Source organism: Choloepus didactylus, chromosome 16 (genome assembly GCF_015220235.1).
Source record: "Choloepus didactylus isolate mChoDid1 chromosome 16, mChoDid1.pri, whole genome shotgun sequence".
In the NCBI taxonomy this organism is placed as follows: Eukaryota; Metazoa; Chordata; class Mammalia; order Pilosa; family Megalonychidae; genus Choloepus; species Choloepus didactylus.
In genome coordinates, this window is record NC_051322.1 from 22,745,025 (window position 1) to 22,766,819 (window position 21,795).

The 21,795-nt window shown below is 38.7% G+C and overlaps 1 protein-coding gene across 1 annotated transcript in view; it reads left to right on the forward strand.

Annotated features, from left to right (window-relative positions):
• Positions 1-20,371, forward strand: part of ATP8B1 (ATPase phospholipid transporting 8B1) — a 133,650-nt gene extending 113,279 nt beyond the window's left edge. Inside the window, exons 17-28 of the mRNA XM_037806022.1 lie at positions 629-741; positions 2,331-2,495; positions 3,273-3,384; positions 4,419-4,494; positions 6,816-6,948; positions 7,388-7,676; positions 12,408-12,631; positions 13,907-13,990; positions 14,761-15,006; positions 15,326-15,464; positions 17,253-17,383; positions 18,646-20,371. Coding sequence (XP_037661950.1) covers positions 629-741; positions 2,331-2,495; positions 3,273-3,384; positions 4,419-4,494; positions 6,816-6,948; positions 7,388-7,676; positions 12,408-12,631; positions 13,907-13,990; positions 14,761-15,006; positions 15,326-15,464; positions 17,253-17,383; positions 18,646-18,870 — 1,937 coding nt within the window. The 3' untranslated portion in view covers positions 18,871-20,371. The remainder of the gene's footprint in view (positions 1-628; positions 742-2,330; positions 2,496-3,272; positions 3,385-4,418; positions 4,495-6,815; positions 6,949-7,387; positions 7,677-12,407; positions 12,632-13,906; positions 13,991-14,760; positions 15,007-15,325; positions 15,465-17,252; positions 17,384-18,645) is intronic.
• The last annotated feature ends 1,424 nt before the right edge of the window (positions 20,372-21,795 follow it).

Below are 21,795 nucleotides of genomic sequence, written 5' to 3' on the forward strand. Positions count from 1 at the left end.
TTGCTGGTCTTTCTCTCTCGAATTTCATTGCTTTCAGCTTCTGGCTGCTCTGTCTGCGGCTTTTTTTCTGAGCTTCTGTGTGTTTCTCATTTTTAGCTTCTGTCTCTCTTGGCTTCTCTCTGTGAGCTTCTCTGAATTTCATTTCTTAAAAAGGACTCTAGTAAGAGGATTAAGACCTACCTGGAGCACGCTTCAACTGAAATAACCTAATCAAAAGATCTCAACCACAATAGGTCTACACCCACAGGAATGGATTAGCCTTAAGAACATGGTCTTCTCTGGGGTCCACCAAACCATCACATTAGGTGAGAAAGATTCCTGTTGGTTGGCATGGACAAAGAAGGCTCTATGGAAGAAAACAGGTAGCATAGAGCATGACAACATAGTAGGAAGTCACTAAATGAGGATGTGAAGAATTGAGCTGACTGTGAAGGAATCTTTTTCTATTTATTTCACAGTTACACTGTGAATAGTAACTTGCCAACTTTGTTGATGACAGCAATTCTCTATGTGCAGTGATGATTTAAAACTAATAGGCAAATGCTTCAAATTACCTTTACAAATGTAGTGTGCTATGAAGAAATCAAACTTAAGTCTGTTAATGCACGTTTCCTTCCCTTGTTACCAGTAAGAACTCCAGAAGGCAACATCAGGCTTTATTGTAAAGGGGCTGACACTGTGATTTATGAACGGCTATATCGAATAAATCCTATAAAGCAAGAGACCCAAGAGGCCCTGGATGTAAGTCTCACTTTCACTCTTTATGTCACACTTTCTGAACTTACTTCTGGTACTATCTCTTAACCTTGAGTTGAAGTTGTGTGTTAACTGCTGACCCTCCCTTGCCTTGGTTTACTTGGGTGGAAAGAGCACTAAAGTAGGAATGTGCAGGCTGGAATCCAATTCTGCCCCTGTTGCTGCCTTCCTAGGAAATGACCGTGGTGGCCTTTGCCCACCTCTAGGTCTGTAGGCTCTGTTGGACTGACCAAGGGGAATGGTTTATCTCTCTTCCAGTGACCTTGAGCAAGCTACATAAACCTTCTAAGGTGTACTCTTGATATCTGTGTAGCCCCCGACAACTCAACCAACCTCTTAGCGAACAGCGAAGGAAAGAAAGCACTCATTTGTGATGTGTGAGGACAATTGAATTCTGATACCTCTGTTAGTAAATTGGTTTGGTCTCTACTACTTCAAACTGGTTATCTTAGGAGCCTATACACTTAGTCCAGTGGTGTTGCAATTATTCAGAATGTTTCTGGAACTTTCACTCTCGGAATTGCCTACTGATCTTTATATACTTTGGTTGTACATAACAGTGGCAATGAGAGATGGTGGAGATCAGTCAGACCCAGAGGCCCAATTCTGCATCATTACCATTTTGTGTCCTTGGGAAACATGGTTGAAAAATCATATGAATTTCCCATGTGAAAGGGTGGCAGGAATAATTCTGACCAAGGAGGGTCATGGTAAGGAAACATACCTTGCATGGCCCCTTGAAGGTATTCCTGAGTTTTTGAACCAGCCAAAAGTTCTTCAGAGAGAAGCCTGATGAATATGTTGTTTAATCAAGTGGAGTCACATTTGAAGACTATATACCGACACCAAAACAGTTAAAATGGCTGAGTTCTCATGAGGATGTAAACAATGTCAATAATGGAATAAACACAGAACTTTCCAACGAATCTTTGAAAGCGAACCCTCAGTTAAGTAAACCAGTTCTGCTGGCTTGGCTAAACAAGATGTGACTTTGAAGAGATGAAAGAATTTACTGGTTCATATTTAAACAGTTTAAAATGGCTTAAGTCTGTTCACCAGGGGAAATTTTCCAGATACTGTTTCTCATTGAAATATATTATCTCAGTTTCAGTAGTGGCTCATGTAGTTCAGAATTGGTTTGAGGGAACTGGTTGAGATTCTATAGTTGATCAGATTTGTAACACAGTTTGTAGGGGAAAATTTATGAAGTTGTTAAGTCTACTCATTGCAGCCCCCAGGCAGCTCCCTTCATCTGTTATTTTCTTAGTCACAATCGGAAAAAGATTTTCTTTACACCAGTGACTTAATTTAGGAAAAAAAAAAAAAAAAGGTATACTAATTTGGGAAATAGAAGTATAGTTCGAGGACCCTGAAGATACATAGAAAAATAAAGTCTACTATAAAGTGAAGTCGAATCTCCTATATAGAATGTATTTGTACAGCATCCATTATCTTTCACGGTCTCTTTTTAAGTCTCTGTGTTTATTACTTCAAAGTAAGATTTCAAACATGATCTTGAACTACATAAAATCAGCTATTCTTTAGGCATGTTGGTTGTCTTTTAAATAAAACAGATCTTTGCAAGTGAGACTCTGAGAACCCTGTGCCTTTGCTACAAGGAAATCGAAGAAAAAGAATTTGCAGAATGGAATAAAAAGTTTATGGCTGCCAGCGTGGCCTCAAGCAACCGTGATGAAGCTCTGGATAAAGTCTATGAGGAGATAGAAAAAAACTTAATTGTAAGTTTTAGCCTTTACCTTTTTCCTCAATATTCTAAACAGAATTGGAAATTTTGTTCTGTCTTATTGTATTTTTTTATCTCGGGCTTGAAAAACAATTCTGATTTCAGCATTTCAAATTGGTACAATGTAATTAGATCATTTGAATTTCTTTTGTTCAGCAAACAAAGGACAAAGTATTGCAGGTATGAGAAACCAGAACCAGAAAACATTGGGAGATGTTCTGATCTGAACCATCATTTTTAAATCACTTATATCAATTCACTGCAATTGTTAACACAACAGCCAACCAGCATATACTAATTATGTTGTGGGAATTATTGAAATGATTTATATTTTTCAAAATCTTAAATCAAGGAAACTTGACCATTTCTCAATGAAAATTTTCAAAATGTAATACTTACTGCTTATAGAGTTTAGATTAATGGAAAATGTTCAGCAAATAGCTAGTACTGACTAAGCGAGGGGAACTGGCTTATGTCTTTATAAACTAGCGCATACACAATGAAAGTAGACTTTTAAGGCCCTTGATTTTTACTTACGTTTTTGTCTTGGTAAATTAAATAGTTCATACTTTAAGGAAAAGTTTCAGCTGTTTTGGTTTGGTCTACAGTAACTGTGAAACACAGCAGCCTTCTCTGTTAAGGATGTCTGGCCACCCCATAAAGCACTTGCTGGGGTATATAATTAGCCTTTCTCTTTATAGGTTGGCAAACTGCAATTACAAGAAACTTTTTTACTTATTTGTTAATTCCTTTTTCTAAATGTACATTCCAGCTATTAGGAGCTACAGCTATTGAAGACAAGCTACAGGATGGAGTCCCAGAAACCATTTCAAAACTTGCAAAAGCAGACATTAAGATCTGGGTGCTTACTGGAGACAAAAAGGGTAAACATTGTGGGATTGCTGGGGAAGCCTGTCTGCTAGTTCACAGATATTCCTGGTTGCTGTTTCCCTTGCCTTGGGGGACCTTCTCAGACTTTCTTTGGGACAGAGACGCTTTCCCTAAGAAACCGTCCTCCATTATTCCAGCCCGTCTTGACGCGTCTGTCCTTAAACTCCCACAGGAGGGACGTTTCCTCCTTCTCATCTTCCTCCTGGTCATGTCTTGCTGACAGTAACGAGTCTTAAGTCTCCAGCCAGACTCGGGCTCCTGTCCTGAAAGGGCCATCCCTCTTGCCCCTTCCGTCCTGCCCACTCCTCAGCACTTGGCCATTTTGTTGGGCATAGAGGGGAACAATACAAAGGGCTGAACCACAAGAAGTGTTGTTTTCTTGCCCGTTTTATTTCTCAGAAATCATGACTCAAACTTTGTACCCAAAGAAAGATTTTAATTTTTAAATTTTGAGCTACACAAGTAGTAGTTTGCCATTGATGATTCACCCTGCAAGCCTTCCTCAGGAAACAAATGATTTCTTTCACTCTGACTGATGTCACCCAATGGGTTAAACACTGATAAGTGAAGGGAAACACACCTCTGACTTTAAACAAATACCAAGTGGGTAGTAATGGAAAAAGGGAAAAAATATCTCCTCTAGGAGTCACATATGAAGGTTGATGGAAATTATCCTTTTTTTTTTTTTTTAACTTAACAGAAGGATTTTTTTTTAAATGTAGAGTGATTAAACCATACAAATTGAGTATGTGTAGTACATTAGTGAGGATTAATTTATTAAATTATCAGCATATGTATTTGATAATATAGCATGTTTTATTATTGATCACATCTCAAACCAGACTTTGATTTTCACTGAGTTTATTACAGAGAAAGGATTTCTTTTTCATTCTGTGATTTCTGTATATTGCTACAGAAAAACAACATATTTTGTTGAATTTGGTTATGTTCATTAATTAAGAAAGCATCTTACTATTATTAAATTCACAATGGGAATGACATTTGACTTGCTTTTATTCTGCTGTAGAAACTGCTGAAAATATAGGATTTGCTTGTGAACTTCTGACTGAAGACACCACTATCTGCTATGGGGAAGATATAAAGTAAGTAGAGAGCCTGCAATATTATGACATGTAACATCACATTTTTATGAAGGCAGATGTGGAGAAATGGAAGCTGGAATATGTCCCATGGACCAGTTCCTTTGCATTTAAATGAAGCAAGAAAACAATAGGCGATTCCAAGAAATAATCATTTGGCAGATTTTAGTTTTAGGGAAACCTGGCTTGGAGCTTTTATTTGTCCTTTCAGAGGCCATTTTGCTCCATTCCTTAGAAGTCCTCAGTGCTCACCTGCTGAAAAAGGAAATGGATGTGGGACCTCACTAACATTAATGTGAATTATATTCATATATTGCAGTTTCTAGAAATTTTATCTTTTGAAAGAAAAATAGAAGGGTGAAAAAAACCTACCTAGAAAGAAGTATTTTTGGTGGGTTACATTGTGTAGGTTATTTGTAGTCTGTTTAGATGGTGCAAGCCTGGTAGCTGAAATCTTAGCTTAAGTTGAAACATTTGTTAGCCTTAAATCAGAGTCGCTGCAGACTGGGAATGTGTAGTGAGAAAACCCTGTCTTGTTAGGAAGCTATCCATGTGCTGTACACAGTTACTTTGATGTGTTTGCTAATGGATCAGTAGTTGCATTTTTTCCTAAAGCTCTGGCCTTACAACCCCTCCCTCGACCTGTCACAAACCCAAATGAAGCTGTTAAATTGCCTGGGGACACTGATGTTCGTTATTAGTCTTCTTTCTGATAATGACAGTAAAGCTTTTGCAAGTTGTTTCCAGTTTATTAGGCACTCTGCTAAATTAGACAAACAGAATCAGTGGCCTTGTAATCTAAATAGATCAGTTCTGTTTGAATAGAGGCACAGAAACCATGCCTCTTGGTACTGTTAAGTTTTACAAAGTAGTGATAGACAAATAAATGCTTAATATGTTTACTTAAGTTATTTATTGGTATCAAGTAATTTGGTTTTGTTTATTTCTCATAGATGGGGACATTAATAAAAGTCTGATTTCTCTTTTTAAAGTGTTAAAATTGGGTCCTAAGCTAGGATAAAATTTATGCAAATAGCAAATCTTATGATAATACCCTCAGCTAAGTTTACCTTTATAAGATATGTGAACCATCTTTCTGGATGTTTCCTGTAGGATGGTTTAAATAGGTAACTTTGTGTTTTTTCCCTTCTACCCTTTTTTTTTTTTTTTTTTTTTTTTGAGTACAAACCAGAGCAGGTGATACTGAGATTGAGACATTGTCTCCACTGATCCTTGCATTCAACTTTTCATTTAGTCATTACAGTATTTATTGATTTGAATTAATACATGTAATTACTACCTTACTACATATTTTCATAATTGGACAGTACTTCACCTCTTCATCTTTACTTGTTTACATTTTGTTATTGATCCTTTCCATGTTGCATTTGTAGTATTACAGTCATAATCCATCAACACACCTTCCAGCCTTTTAATGATTTGTCTTGGCCACTCTTCATTTTCAACTTGAGAATGAAAATTACATTGTATAGTAAAAAAGGATAAATGATACCTAGCCTTCTAGTGCAGTGTTCTCCATGGGGAGAAATTTTGCCTTCCAGGGATTGTTTGGCAATGCCTGGAGACATTTTTGATTGTCACAATGGGGGAGGGGAGTGCTACTGGCCTCTAGCAGGTCGAGGCCAGGGGTGTGCCTAAACACCCTACGAAGCGCAGGACAGCCCCTCACAACAAAGAATTAACTGGCCCAAAATGTCAGTAGTGCTGAGGTTGAAACTCCTGCTCCTGAACATAAAGAATAATGGCTCTTGTGTGATGTAAGCCCGCAGGGAGGCCCAGGGCTGGGAGTTAGGAAACCTGAGTCCTCAGTCCAGTTTGCCCATCACTCGCTGCAGGCAAGTCACATTGCCTCTTTGGACTTGGTTTCCTTAATTGTACCATGAAGAGATTAGACAGATAGTTGTGGTCATTTCCACTCCAAAGTCTCCTCGACTCATTTCTCTTTCATGTGGATGTGTGGTCTTCTCAGTAATTTTTTATGTAAAGCACTGAGAATTTCGCCAGAGCAGAAAGAACTTTTTGTTTATGTGGAAATAAACTTCTTTCTGCCAAATTGTAGTCAGTAAAGTAGGGTTCATTCCAGTGAATGAACAAGATTGCCTTTTTTCTGTTATGTGGTACAATTTTCAACTACATCCTACTTGGTATGGCAAAGGCAGTGGCACATAATGAAATGCCAAGAGCATGCTGCCTGCTTGGTGGAGGAATCGAGACTTAGTAAGAGCATATGTGAAAATTATCTCCTAGACAAGAACAATGTTTATGTTCATTTACTTTAAACACTTTAATTTATTTGCCCCCAGTTCTCTTCTTCAAACCAGGATGGAAAACCAGAGGAATAGAGGTGGAGTCTATGCGAAATTTGCACCCCCAGTACATGAACCTTTTTTCCCATCTGGCGAAAACCGTGCTTTAATAATTACCGGTTCTTGGTTGGTAAGTATATTTAGCGTCTCTGCACCTTTGAATCAAACTAAAGCAGTTTATTATGGATCAGTTTTAGATGATTTCACATATTAACCACCAACTTAAAAATCTCATAGCTTATAATGAAAGTTCAGTTTCCCAAGTTTTAAACTTAATATTGTATCTATATAAAAGGAATTATACCAAACTGGTGACATTAGTTATCCCTGGTTTATCAATTAATAGGTAATTTTAATTTTCTTCTTTGTACATTTCTATACATCCTAAATTTTGAGAGTAAGCACGTTTTGTAATCAAGACAAACTAATCAGTGATATAGACCAAGAATTATCCTTCATGTAGTTTAATTAATGTTTCATGATAAATTATACAGATACAAGCTTTGGGAATGTTCCTCTTGGTATAAAAACTAAAATGGCTGTCACCCCTTCCCTCTCCAATTTCACAGAATGAAATCCTTCTAGAGAAAAAAACCAAGAGAAGTAAGATTCTGAAACTGAAGTTCCCAAGGACAGAAGAAGAAAGACGAATGCGGACCCAGAGTAAAAGGAGGCTCGATGCTAAGAAAGAGCAGCAGCAGAAGAACTTTGTGGACCTGGCTTGCGAGTGCAGCGCCGTCATCTGCTGCCGTGTCACCCCCAAGCAGAAGGCCATGGTGGTGGACCTGGTGAAGAGGTACAAGAAGGCCATCACGCTGGCCATCGGAGATGGGGCCAACGACGTAAATATGATCAAAAGTGAGTCTCTCCCCAGCGGTCAGCGAGACCCAAATTGCTAAAGCAAAGACATGCGGGAACAATTCTTGGGTAGTTTTTCCAGATTTCATTGCTTAGGTTTTCATATAGCAAACATTTAATAAGAGGCACTTAAGCATGATGACTAAGAAGACTAGTTACATGTGGGAGAATGTATCCTCATTTCTTTCCGGTTTTTACATCTGTTTGAGGTTTTCCACTCTTGTTCCATATTTCCTAAGGGCTTATTAAAAACCCTGATATTTAATAAGTTTTGCCAGAAAATTCTGCTGGGAAACATCGTTGAAGTCCCTCTGGTATGTGTTTTGAGACTGTTATTCTCCCTCCCCTGAGCATCTCTATCTGGGGCTTTCTCCTTGCCTGTGGTAAATCTGTTGGAACTTCACCATTGGGCGACCTGATATAAGTTCAGAGTAACTTGTTTGGTGTTGAAGCAAAGCTCTGCCATGTTCTCACCATTTCCTGATCTCCCCACAAAGAGACATTTTGCTGGTTGAAGGACCTGATGTATCCACAGATTAAAGGATTGAGTCTGATCATACAGAAATACAATTCTGCTGTTTAACTCTGCTGAACCAAGCCCCGGGCTTATCTACATGCCTGGGTCCAGGTCTCTTTTACCTCCTGTATTATTCACTAAAGGGAGTATCTTATAATGAAAATGTCCAGACTCATCCTCTGAGGCCTCATTGTCTCATCTGAAAATAGGAACATTATGTCTGATGTCACCTTCAGCTCTGTGATATTAAGATGAAATACTGCATGAATGTACATATATTTATATATGCATGCCCTATTGTGCTGGGTAGCTTAAATGTATTATGTATTACTATACTTTTAATTCAGTCTACTTTGTGACTCATTCATCTGTCTCTTTCTTTTCTTAGAGTCTCCTCCTCTTGATATTTACTAAGAATATTCCAACTTTATCTTCCTCAACAAGAGTAAGCTATGTGATTAATGCCTTCTTGCTTTTTTATCATGCATGTGTCTGTCCCCACTTCCAGTTTCATTCCTCTTTACTGGTTTTTGTACCTGCTTGTCCTGCCATATGAATGACATTTCTTGCTCTGAATTAGCACCATTTCTTTCCTCTGTAGCCAGCCATAGTTTATTTTCCATTATTACCCTTAACACAGCCATCTGTACTGACAGGACAAGTAACTCAAACATTATTTTTACTCATCTATAATATAGGCTTCTAGATGTTGGGGGGAGATTTGCAGATTTACTATCTGATTATTTGACTTAGATTTGAGGTTTTTTTCTTCAGAGTTCACCAAGTGATAGTGAGAAGGATCAAGAAAAGTCAACCTAGCTAACCTTATAGAAACTTGTTTTCTTAAGTTGTTTGAAATTTTTTATTAAGCTCTGTTGTATGCTAGGCACTTTTATATATAATTTATGGTGCATCCATTTTGGAGGAAAATGAAGGAAATTCTGAGGTCTGCTTGGAAGTTAGCAGCTTTATCTAAGTACTGTTAGTGGCTTTTTACACTTTCTAACAGCTATAATCTCTTTCAACTGCATCAAGAGCAATATACAGAAAGAAATTATACTTGTTCATAAATAACTAAAGTGAAATTTGGGTGTCACAAACAACTTGATCATTTGCTTACAAGGTCCATGTTTAGACGTGTAGTCTCCCCTGGTCCAGGAAGATGTTTACAAGTGGAGGGAATTGCAACCCACCACATTGTGGCCTCTAGCAAGGATCCTGAGCTGCCTCCTTCCTCTTGTGTCTAAGGATGTCTCTGGGCTGGGTGGGTGGGGGGGTGTGGTCTCTTCTTTGCCTGAGACCTGAGTGTGTACATGCAGCAGGAGAGAGAGTAGATAGATACAGAAGAGCTTGAGGAAATAATCAGTTTGTTACAGAATTATGGAGTGCCCAGCAGTGAGGCATTAAAATCACACTTGTAACTTAAAAAAAACCTAGGTGCCTATATTTAGATTTTAGAAGAAACAGAGTGGCCTTAAAGCACATCTGTTGAGTTGCCTTTGATTACCCAGTGAACTGTGACAGTGTTCACTGCACATAATGTCCTTGGTCTGCTCAGTGGAAAGGTTGGACCAAATGCCGGTTCCGATGCCAGGGGGTCATCCTCTGCTTTGGCCCTGACAGCCAAGAGGGATCTCAACATTTCCCTCTGTTGCTTGTTCAGGAAAAAAGAGGGCCATGGTTCAGTAGGACAGGGCAGTTTGGCAACCACAAATGGTTATAAGAGCTATGTGTATGTTATGAAAGAGGTCATAAATATTGAATGAGATATAATTTATTCTATTTTTTAGACCTGCAGAGTGTTTTCGGAAAATTTTTAGGTTTGGACAAGTCACTACATTTTTGTTTTGAATTGGTCAGATCAAATCTCATGTCTGGGGTAGGATTTTTTTTTTTTTTAATATTCATTGTATTGAGATATATTCACATAACATGCAGTCATACAAAACAAATCGTACATTCGATTGTTCACAGCACCATTACATAGTTGTACATTCGTCACCAAAATCAATCCCTGACACCTTTATTACCACACACACAAAAATGACAAGAATAATAATTAAAGTGAAAAAGAGCAATTGAAGTAAAAAAGAACACTGGGTGCCTTTGTCTGTTTGTTTGTTTGTTTCCTTCCCTATTTTTCTACTCATCCATCCATTAACTAGACAAAGGGTAGTGTGGTCCTTATGGCTTTCCCAATCCCATTGTCACTCCCTCATAAGCTACATTTTTATACAATTGTCTTCGAGATTCATGGGTTCTGGGTTGTAGTTTGATAGTTTCAGGTATCTACCACCAGCTACCCCAATTCTTCAGAACCTAAAAAGGGTTGTCTAAATTGTGCGTAAGAGTGCCCACCAGAGTGACCTCTCGGCTCCTTCTGGAATCTCTCTGCCACTGAAGCTTATTTCATTTCCTTTCACCTCCCCCTTTTGGTCAAGAAGATGTCCTCCATCCCATGATGCCAGGTCTACATTCCTCCCCGGGAGTCATATTCCACGTTGCCAGGGAGATTCACTCCCCTGGGTGTCTGATCCCATGTATGGGGGAGGGCAGTGATTTCACCTTTCAAGTTGGCTTAGCTAGAGAGAGAGGGCCACATCTGAGCAACAAAGAGGCATTCGGGAGGAGGCTCTTAGGCACAATTATAGGGAGGCCTAGCCTCTCCTTTGCAGCAACAGTCTTCCCAAGGGCAAATCCTGTGGTAGAGGGCTCAACCCATCAAACCACCAGTCACCTATGTCTGTGAGCACATTAGCAATGGGGTAGGATTTTCACAGCTTCTTTTAGTCAGTAACTCTTCTGAGTTGGCGATCACTTCTTGCAGTCTGAGTGACAATACATTATGCTCTCTAATACATTTTTTCTAGTTTATCTCACTATGTTTCTTCACTTTCATGGCTTTTAAGATCTATATGAAATTTATAATTTGCTAATTTGAAAAATTTATTTAATGACTATTGGAAGAATGAATAAAATTGTGACTTTCACATTTATCCACACTCTGGAAACTTTTCCAGCCCCATATTGTACATCTAAAAGTCATGGTGGGCCATGAATAAGCCTTTGAAAGTTTAATAGTGTCTTAGTTAAAACTCTGTTGAGCACAAGTATCAGAGAACAAATAAAGCTAGTTTAAGAGACAACGGAATTTATAATAAAGACTCAAAGATATCTCCTTGCACCTAAGAAGCCAGGTCTTAGACTGGAGCTATACCAGGAACCCACTGTCTGTCTGTCTTTTCTGTCTCTCTTTGGACTACTTTATTTATTTCTCTGCCCCTTAGGATTCCTCAGAAAGAAAGTGATCTGTCCATACCTCAAGAATTTACTTGTTAGGATAGACACACATACACAGACATGCTGACTTACTACTTGAATCCAAATTCCAAAATGCTTTTTCTGTCAGTTGGTGTTTAGTACAGGAAAGCGACCACTCTAGGTATTTTAATCAGGGAGTGATTTAATGCAGGGAATTAGGTGCTTATAAAAGCTCTGGATGAACTGGAGAAGCAGGTTCTAGGCTAAGCCTCTTACCTCTGGGTCACCATCCAGAGGAACTTCTACTTTGAGAGTGTTCTGAAGAGCCTTTCAATTGAGAAGCCTTTGCAGTCACCCATGGGCATCCAGGAAGCTGGAGAATGGATATGAAGTCTGCTGCAGAAACTGCCAAAAAGAGAAGGGATTCACTTCCACTTGCAAGTATTTAAAATTAGTGGAACCTAATGCAAAAAAGAGCACTTAGCTGCAAGGGAGTCTAAAAAATGTAGGGTTTTTATTTGCTTTCCTTTCTTTTTGATTAGAACAAGAGTGGAATGAAGGTCAAGAGAGCCAATTTGTATATCTACCCCAGACTCAGCTGTGGTCAGGGAGGCAGGGTCACAAGGAGTAAACACGTGTGCCTGGGCTCACCCTGTGGATCGGAGGAATAGTGTATGGGCCGTGCAAATCATCCAAATAGAATTCACTGCCCACAGGAGATCCCTTCGCAAATATTTGATGGAGTCCTACATGGCCTCTGTTTAGCAACTTGTACCTCTGACTCTGAGTGAAGTTCAGAAGCCTGGGGTGGGGGATAATGAACACGAGCATTTCTATTTATTGATCCATGAGCATCTGTGTTTTCAATTTGCTATTGAAACATTTTTTTATCAGCTCAATGTTTTGCCTTAAAATAGGCTTGTGTTTCACAGTATTTTCTCTCTGCCCAATAGCTGCCCACATTGGTGTCGGAATCAGTGGACAAGAAGGCATGCAAGCTGTCATGTCAAGTGACTATTCCTTCGCTCAGTTCAGATACCTGCAGAGACTGTTGCTGGTGCATGGGCGGTGGTCTTACATAAGGATGTGCAAGTTCCTTCGATACTTCTTTTATAAAAACTTTGCGTTTACTTTGGTTCATTTCTGGTACTCCTTCTTCAACGGGTACTCTGCACAGGTAATATAACTTATTATTTCTGAAGAAAAGAGCTCTTCTCTTAAATGAATAAAAACTCTCCTTCTAAAAGAACAAACTTGTTTCTTCCCCTTCATATTTGCAATTTTGATGCTATCTCCCTGTATCTGGGGCATAGATTAATTAAGATTATGGATTGCTTTTCTAAAATATTTACAGTGCTTTAAAAATATTTTATTTTGCCTTTTTTTTTTAAACAAAAAGAGAGAATTTGCTCATAGTCTCTTGGCTTTTATGTGTCTTTGTCTTCACCTTGGAGTTTTTCTAAGTTACCTTGCCATTAAGAAATGTGATAACAAATTCCTCAAATTTGGAAGTATAAAATTATATTTTAATTGATTGTACACTTTGGATGATTGTATGGTGTGTGAATATATCTCAATAAAATTGCATTAAAAAAACAAAAACAAACAACAACAATAAAAAACCTCCAGGACACTGCACAGTGGGGACTGTAAAAAAAAAATTATATTTTGACCAAGGCTAATGGAATTTTATAAATTTTGGAGGATCATAGATCTATTATCATCTCTCTCAGGTTCTTTTGGTTTTGTTTTGAGATTTTTTGCTGAAATGGGAGTGGGGGACAAATCTAATGTGTTAAAATGGTGATACAGCAGAAGAATATCTTTAGTTAAAAATGAACCTACGTTAGTGCCTTTGATTGCCCAAACTTCTCTGTGCTTTGCCATTGATAAATGGTGTCAGGAGCCCTGGACACTGAGGGTCAGAAGAGACCTCTAGCAGGGTTGAGGACATAACTGTTCCTGAGTAGGCCTATGGCCTCTTCTTATTCCACCCCAAGAAATGTATCTTTTTATATTCAGTCAAATTCTGCTTTACAAATGCCTTAATGGAAATGCCAGACTTCCAAAATAAAAGGAAAGAAAAATTCAGTGGTACTTATGTGATTTTGAACGTATTTATTATTTCATATATTCTAGTTGATTAATAAAGGGATATAAGGTGAACACTGAGTCATTTTCCAGCATTATTCAAATAGAATAGATCTTTTACTAAAACCTTTTGGAGTATATTCCTGACTTATTTGGGGTGAGAAACTTGTTTCTGTGGCCTGGTCTTTGATTCTGTCCATCCATAAAACAGACTCGTGTTTACTCTGGCAGAAGATGTCCCCACTCAGGCTGGGGACGTCCCTGGAGCCACCCTGCTCTTTGAGAAAGCAGATGAACCTGTGTCCATCAGGCCGACATATTTCTTTGTCAGTGACATAGGTACTGTGTTATCTCCTCACAGACCGCGTATGAGGACTGGTTTATCACCCTCTACAACGTGCTCTACTCCAGCCTGCCCGTCCTCCTCATGGGACTGCTTGACCAGGTAGGAGCTCCATCCTCAGTCTCACGGCCACACGTCTGACCTGTTAGAGAAGGTGAAAGCGAACATCTCAACACACTCCTTTGGTGTCCACTTCCTTCTGCATCATACCCATTATAATTCCGTTGCCAGGCAACATGGGTAGCCGCTGTGCTGCTAGTTTTATAGTACGAAAAGAGGATTTCTGTGACAGGGTTGAATTCATTGACAAAAGTGTTAATCATCCTTCCTTATGACACCACACACCTGGCAACGTGGCATGTCTCAACAATAATAAATCAACTCACTTTTAAAATAAATCATCTTAATACTTTCCAAAACATACATGTTTAATTCCCAAATTAGTGTAGACTAATAGCATCTCTTAGAGAAAATGCTTTAATGAACAAAAAGAACACTTTGGAATGAACTCATCAACTGGTATGTGAAAATGTTTTCCCAAAGAATTTGAATCAATAGCTTCTCTGAGGAGGTAAAAATAATCCCCCTATGTTTTATGTGATATGATTAATTTGTTCTCTTCCCATCAAGAGGAAAATAATAAGCTTCTACCCAGACCCCCTCTGAATTAAAAATCAAGTAATTGTGGAGTAAAGTTATGAGGTTGATGTCTGCACAGAAACTACTGCAGGTTTTCTCATCTTGTTCAGTTGTTGATTTCCTAAAACTTAACAGCAAGTCGAAGCTATTGGTAAAATACAAGTTGAAATATATATCTGAGTTCTTTGATCCTGATGGATGCTACACACATCTAATTTTGTTTTCCCCTTAAGGATGTGAGTGACAAACTGAGCCTCCGATTCCCTGGGTTATATGTTGTGGGACAAAGAGACTTGCTGTTTAACTATAGGAGATTCTTCGTCAGCTTGCTGCATGGGATCTTAACATCGATGATTCTTTTCTTCATGCCCTTTGGAGCTTATCTCCAAACCATGGGCCAGGATGGAGAGGCACCTTCTGACTACCAGTCTTTTGCCGTTACCATTGCCTCTGCTCTCATAATAACGGTCAATTTCCAGGTACGTGGCTTTCGGCAACCATATTGATTACCTGGTTGCGCCTCTATTTCTGAACATAGAGCAGCGTGCCTTCCTCCTGGCTTCCACTCTCCCTCCTACTGACCCTCTGCCACTTTACAAATAGGAATGCTATTTTCATCCCTTCTACCAAGCACATTTCCTTTTTTTTTAACCTAATCCAAAGATGGTTTCTGAGTACTCAGTATGCAAGCCAAATGGCAGCCTAAATTGCTGAATTCTATTTTCAGAATTCTTAGATCCTTTATTTCTTGCTAACTCCCCAAAATGAGTGCTCTCTTTTTCTCTGGTTTCCCAACAGATTGGCTTGGATACTTCTTACTGGACCTTTGTGAATGCTTTTTCAATATTTGGAAGCATTGCGCTTTATTTTGGCATTATGTTTGACTTTCATAGTGCTGGAATACATGTTCTCTTTCCATCTGCATTTCAATTTACAGGTTGGTATTTTAAGAATTCCAAAAAATGAATGTACAGGAAAATGTTATTGGTTTAGATTCTGACATAACTTCTGGGTAAATAAAAATACCAAAAGTATAAATTATTGCTAGTGAAACTTAATGTCCTGATTGAAAATTGAGTGGTGGTGGTGGTGGATTAGAAGGATAGTAATGTGGTGGGAGGAAAGCAAGTTTAAATAACTTTAAGATATAACTGTAAATCTGTTAAATTAGACCAAAGTCCCATCCCATAACATCTAATATTGGTAGGCTATAGGGAAATTAAGTACATGAGTATTGCTTGTAGCCCTATAATGTAGTTAAATCTTTCCAAGACACAATCTGGAAATCCATAATGAACCACATAAAGCTCTTCATACATTTTGATCCAGTTTATCCACTTGGGGAAATAAGCTAAGAAAAAACACACCAAATTTTGGAACGGTAATTTGTGCAATGATTTACCACCAGAATGTTTATACTTGTAAAAAGAAAAAAAGAAAAAAAAAAAAAGGAAATAACCAAAGAATAAGAATATTAAATTAGCTAATCAAGCTATGAAATACCAATGTGTTGGAATTCTAGGACCTGAAAGTAGATTACATCATTGGAAATAGGTATGCAAAGTACTAAGAAAACTGATAGAAAACAAAATAGTTATGTGACCAATGATTACAACTGTGTAAAATATATGACAAACGCCAGAATGAATTCGCACGGATAGAAATATTTTGAATTGATGAGCTTCTTATTTTGAATAGAGTAGCTTGGATTCCCAATGAAAAAGTCCCCATAAACTAGTTTCCTCATAAAGGATTAGTTTTGTTAATGACCAGCTGTTGGAGTATAAAAGACAGTTGCTATGGTAACCCTTTTCTTCTTGGAATGGAGCTAATATTTTTATGATTGTGTTTTCTTTACTTACTCTGTGTTTTTAAATTCAGTACCCAGGTACTTAGAATATTCTCTTAGGCAGGCTTTTAAAACTCAACACATTTAGCACTGTATAAAACACATTTAAAAAACAAAGGCCGTTATTTCTATAAACTTACACTTTAGGTACAGAATACATTGTGATAAATTTGCCTGTAGAAGATTTTAACTATGGTTTTAAAATTGGATAGTATATCTGATTATCTAATTGTATTATAGAAGTACACCGTTACTTCCCCTGACATAAAAAACTAGTAGCCGGATTGCAGTGGAAAGAGCAGGAGCTCTTGTAAGACAGACATGGGTTTTAGTTCAGGAGTTTCTGTGATTGGTTTTGTTACCATAGGCAAATTTCAAATTTCAAGACCGAATTTCCTTAAATGGTAAAGAGGATAAAATGGGAGTTGATTAAATGGTGTGATCTGTATAAAGCACTTAGCATAAGGCCTGGTGCACAAATGGTGTGGTACAGTGTTATTATTAACATTTGGAATATCAAACCAAAACTGTAAATTGGATAGTGCTTTTTGAAATTTTTGAAAAAAAGATCAGAAGTATGGATTTGCCTAATTTTGCATTTGTAATCAATGCAATGTTAACAAACTCAGTTTCTTTTTATTTTGTGTGTTCTCTTATGTACACCTGCCTGCCTTGTATCAAGGAATTTACCTTTCTAATTTTACTTTACTCAGTCTCATTTTAAAATGTTCATTCCTGGAGTAGGGATGGATGTTTTGGGAAGGCCAATCTGGTTGTAAAATTTTACCACAGATAAATCCACTTAAGGTTATAGAATATTTACTCTGCCCTCAGGATAAACAGACCTCTGCTAGTCATTCTCCGTGTTCTTTGCAGGCACGGCTTCAAATGCTCTGAGACAGCCCTACCTCTGGTTGACCATCATTCTAACTGTGGCCGTGTGCTTACTGCCCGTCGTTGCCATACGTTTCTTGTCAATGACCATTTGGCCATCAGAAAGTGATAAGGTACATGAAATATAATTCCCCTAACTCTGAGTGTCTAACAGAGAAGTCAAAGCATTTCCCTACAGCAGCTTTCCAGCAAAATTCTAAGCTCTTGGGAAGTTTGTTATGAATTTTTTTTTTTTTTTTTTTTAATCTCTACTTCTCTTTCTTTAACTCCGTCTTGCCAATAAATCCTTTGGGGTTGGGATTTTCGTTTGCCTGCTTTTTATTATGAAAATTACCAAACATGAACAAAAAGAGAAAACACAATAATGAACACCCACATATTATCCCCTCAATTTCACAATTAAAACATTAATATTTTGCAGTATAAATAGGTTGGGTGGTTGGTTTGTTTTTTAATTTAGCGAAAATCTGCACCTCCTATAGCAGGATCCTTTCAGTTATAAGTAATGGAAATTCAGGACTTCAACTGCTTCAACCATAAGGAAATATATCATCCCAACTCTCATAATAACTAGCAGGCTTCAGCTTGGTTGACGAGCAACTTAGTGTTGTCAGAAAATGATTCTGGTTCTTTCCATCACTCCCCTCTGCCTTTTTCATTAGTAGCTTCACCTTGAAGCTGGAAGCAAGATGGCTGCAGCAGTTCTGAGCATCACGTACCAACATGTCAATATCCAGGGGAAGACAAGAGACTGACGATCTGTAGTCTTCCTTAGGGGCCTGGGCGCTTTTTCTCGAATGGTCCAGAGCACATTTCCCCCAGGGCACACTTTTGTGAACCCAGCGAGAGCAGCCCGGCAGCCCCACCCCTGGGAGCGGCGCCCCGACGACTTGCGGCACATGGCCGGGTGCAAGAGGAGACAGCTGAATAGTGTCCGTTAGAAAGGAGAGAGCATGCGCTGGGCAGGCAACCTTCGCATCCCCTCCTCTCTCTTCTCCAGGGACCAGAGTGGGCAGTGGCAACCAGGGAAAGAGCCACAGTTTTCTCTCTTTGCTTAAACCTTGTGCCAATCTGATTTGTAAACTGGAAAGCGCGCTAGCTTAGAAAGAGTGGAACTCCTGGCTTGCCATTTTCTAGCTCTGTGACCTGGGAAACGTTAATCCTCTCAGTCTCTTAATTTCCTCATCTACAAAGTGGGGATGGGGGTTCCTGCCGGAAGGGGAGACAGGCGTGGGGAGGAGAGCCTGGTCTAGGAGCTGCACAGTGCTGCTTCCCCTCCCCTGCAGCGGGCGGGCCTCCTCTGCCTCACAGACCTTCATTTCCACTCGGTCCGCCAGCTCCGCTTAGCCTCTTCCCGTCTCTCCCCTGTGCACAGATTCAGAAGCACCGCAAGCGGCTGAAGGCCGAGGAGCAGTGGCAGCGCCGGCAGAACGTGTTCCGCCGGGGCGCGTCGTCCCGCCGCTCGGCGTACGCCTTCTCGCACCAGCGGGGCTACGCCGACCTCATCTCCTCCGGGCGCAGCCTCCGCAAAAAGCGGGCGCCCTTGGACGCCGTCATAGCGGACGGAACCGCTGAGTACAGGCGAACTGTGGAGAGCTGATGCTCTTGCCTCAGCGTGCCCTTTCGGGGAACCGGCACACCAAGGAAATGTGTATATATATATTTTTTTTATGGAAGACTCAGGATTTTTTAAAAATTGAATTTGTCCCAAGGATACTGAAGACAATAACCTTTATAACAAGCTGCTTGGGTTGGACTATTAAGCAATAGCAAAGCCAAGAATGCCTTTTCGAAGTCTTATTCTTCTATGTTCATTAGGACTCAAAGGGAATATTTTAACCCAGTCTCAATCCTGGATAACAGACTCAGAAAAGTCTTATTTTTCAATTCAAGTGGTATTACACTATAAAATTATAAAGTTTCCATCTGTGATCTTCAGCATGAATTTCCCAGAGGTTCCTTTTTTTTTTCTTTTATGCTACCTTATTAACAAGGATGTTTATTTATGATGATAATGGCATAAGATTTATGAATGTGTATCACCTGCCATCTAAGTGGTCCAGTAACTTTTTCAAAGTTGATAAAGGGCTGCGTGGTTTCGTATTCTCAGAATGATTTAATGATTCAGTTCAATCAAGGAAAATTACTTCATATTTGCTAAGTGTAAGGTTGCAATCTGTTTCCATTTACGACCAGTAAAAATAGCTCATTACATACCTTTACTATTGCATATTATTTAGCAACTTCCTGTAGTACCAAGTGATTTTATTCCCTCCTTTCCTAAGAAAAAGCATTTAAATATTTAGGGGCTTTTAAAAAACACAGTTTTTTAAAAACTGAGGCTATCAGTGATAAATTGCAGAACATTTTACAAAGCTTTCTTTTGAAAAGCAAACTTTTGTGCCTGCCTATATATGAAGTATTTTATAAGGGAAATGAGCAGAGACCTCACTCTTTTTCACTTGTCTTACGTCTTGAGAGACAAGGCTGTTGGTAATCACTGAGTAACAGTGTATCCTTTTAAAATTAAAGATAACTTTAAGTAATTGTGGAAACCATCCTCACAGAGGTAAAAGTCATTTTTCCCAGAGGCTTTTCTCATTCTGTATTGCTCACACACTAATTTCCATATTCTAGTGAAGATGTAGAAGTGTTTTCAGTAATTCTGTTCTTTACCATCAGGCTGTGAATGTTCGTAATTTTCTGTCTCTTTGAATTCCTATGAGGAAAACACATCATGTATATAGTTCATTTTCTAAGAATGATAAAAATGTGTAGCTTTTTATTCTGTGGAAATAAATTTCTGAAAGTTTACAACTTTTCCTTATAAATAAAAGGAATTGTACGTTTCTTTTTCCTTTTCCTTTTTTCTTTTTTTAAGAAAATTAGCTTGTATAATTCTGTCAGTTTCAGATTTCTATCTGTTTTTTCAAATCATGGGAAAGGCTGACAATGCAAATGTGTCAAAGACTTAACTGTTAGGTGCAATATTAACAATTTTAAAGTATGAGTTGCTTTACATAAATTATGTCTATATTCTGTACATCTGAGATTTAATGTATATTTTTGTTTTAAAAAATAAATGCTTTAGTAAAATCTTGGGAAAGTATACTTTTTTAAAATATTATTTTAAGTTGGGTTGTTTTATTTATTTTATTTTATTTTTTTAAAGAGTAGGGTTTATTACAGAAGAATCTAGGCCTGCACTGTTACTGAGGGAACTTAGGGCCCCTTTGGTGGTGAGAAATAATGTTAGGGACAGAGCACCAGGTGTTAGGGGAGAAATGTCTGAGAGAGGGTGATACAACTTTGGAGGCAGAAGGTAGGGATTTATAGTTGGAGAGATTGATTCTGCCTCAGGGAGCGTTCATCTAAGTAAACTTAGACAAGGGATGATTTTTTTTCCAAATAACCTCAATTCTTTGGAGCCAGAATAAAAGCAATCAGAAGGGGGTACACCTTGAGCAAAAGCAGGGACTGGCAAATGGGCAGATAGTTCATAAATACTTAATGAATAGTTGTCAGAGAAAAATGAACCAAGGGGAATTAGTGAGGAAACTGAAGGGAAGGACAGGGTGTAAGGAGGAAGTAGGAGATGGGAGGTTTGAGGCTGGATAAAGGGCTGAGTGTGCAGGATGAGCTCCTCGACAATAAGGGAAGCCTTGGACAATAAGGGAAGCCTTGACCCACTAGGGAACTGGGATCTTGCTACTGAGAAGGAGGTTCTCTGTAGGAGGACAGAGATGGGGGGACTTCCTTGTGGGGGCCAAATTAGCAGCAGGTGATGAGCGTATCAGTTGGGGGTGATTCTTAGAGTGTGAAATTGGACCCTCCCTGCTATGCCACAACTTCTGGCCCGCTTTTGGAGCAGGATTTTTTGTCCACATTGGATAACCATTTGGAAGTGGGGCAGGAGGAGGAAAGGGCAGAGTATTTGCCTCTGCAATAAAACATGGTATAAACGAAAGTTCTGAGCAGACCTGGGAGATAGTCCTTAAAAGAAATAGAAGGCAATTTTTTCCTCAGGATACCCTACTGTATTGAAATTGTTTGAGGAATAAATGTTTTTAACTAAAGAGCACCACCTAAAGGTTCTTACTGATGGTGCCAGAAACCATCTGCTCAGTAATGACATCTGATGGGGAGAAAATAATTCTTCAGAGACTCCAGTGTGAAAGCAAAATGTACCCTAATGGAATCTAAATATATTTGCTGTCTTTGTGTGACATGAATGAAGCTTAGGAAAATTACAAGACTGCTGCTAAAAGCCCTGTTGGAAATTGAGAATCTGCTGGAATATTATAGCTGCAATAAAAACTTCTGGTGTATTTACAAAAACAAGAAGTCATGTCAAAATATTGAAAATAAAGGATGTCTCAGGAAGAAGTGGAGGTTGAGACCCTTAAAAATAACACTGCAAAAATGATTTTCTTGACTTGAATAGACATTTCTCCAAAGAAGACAAACGGCCAACAAGCACTTGAAACAATGCTCAAAATCATTAGTTATTAGGGAAATGCAAGTC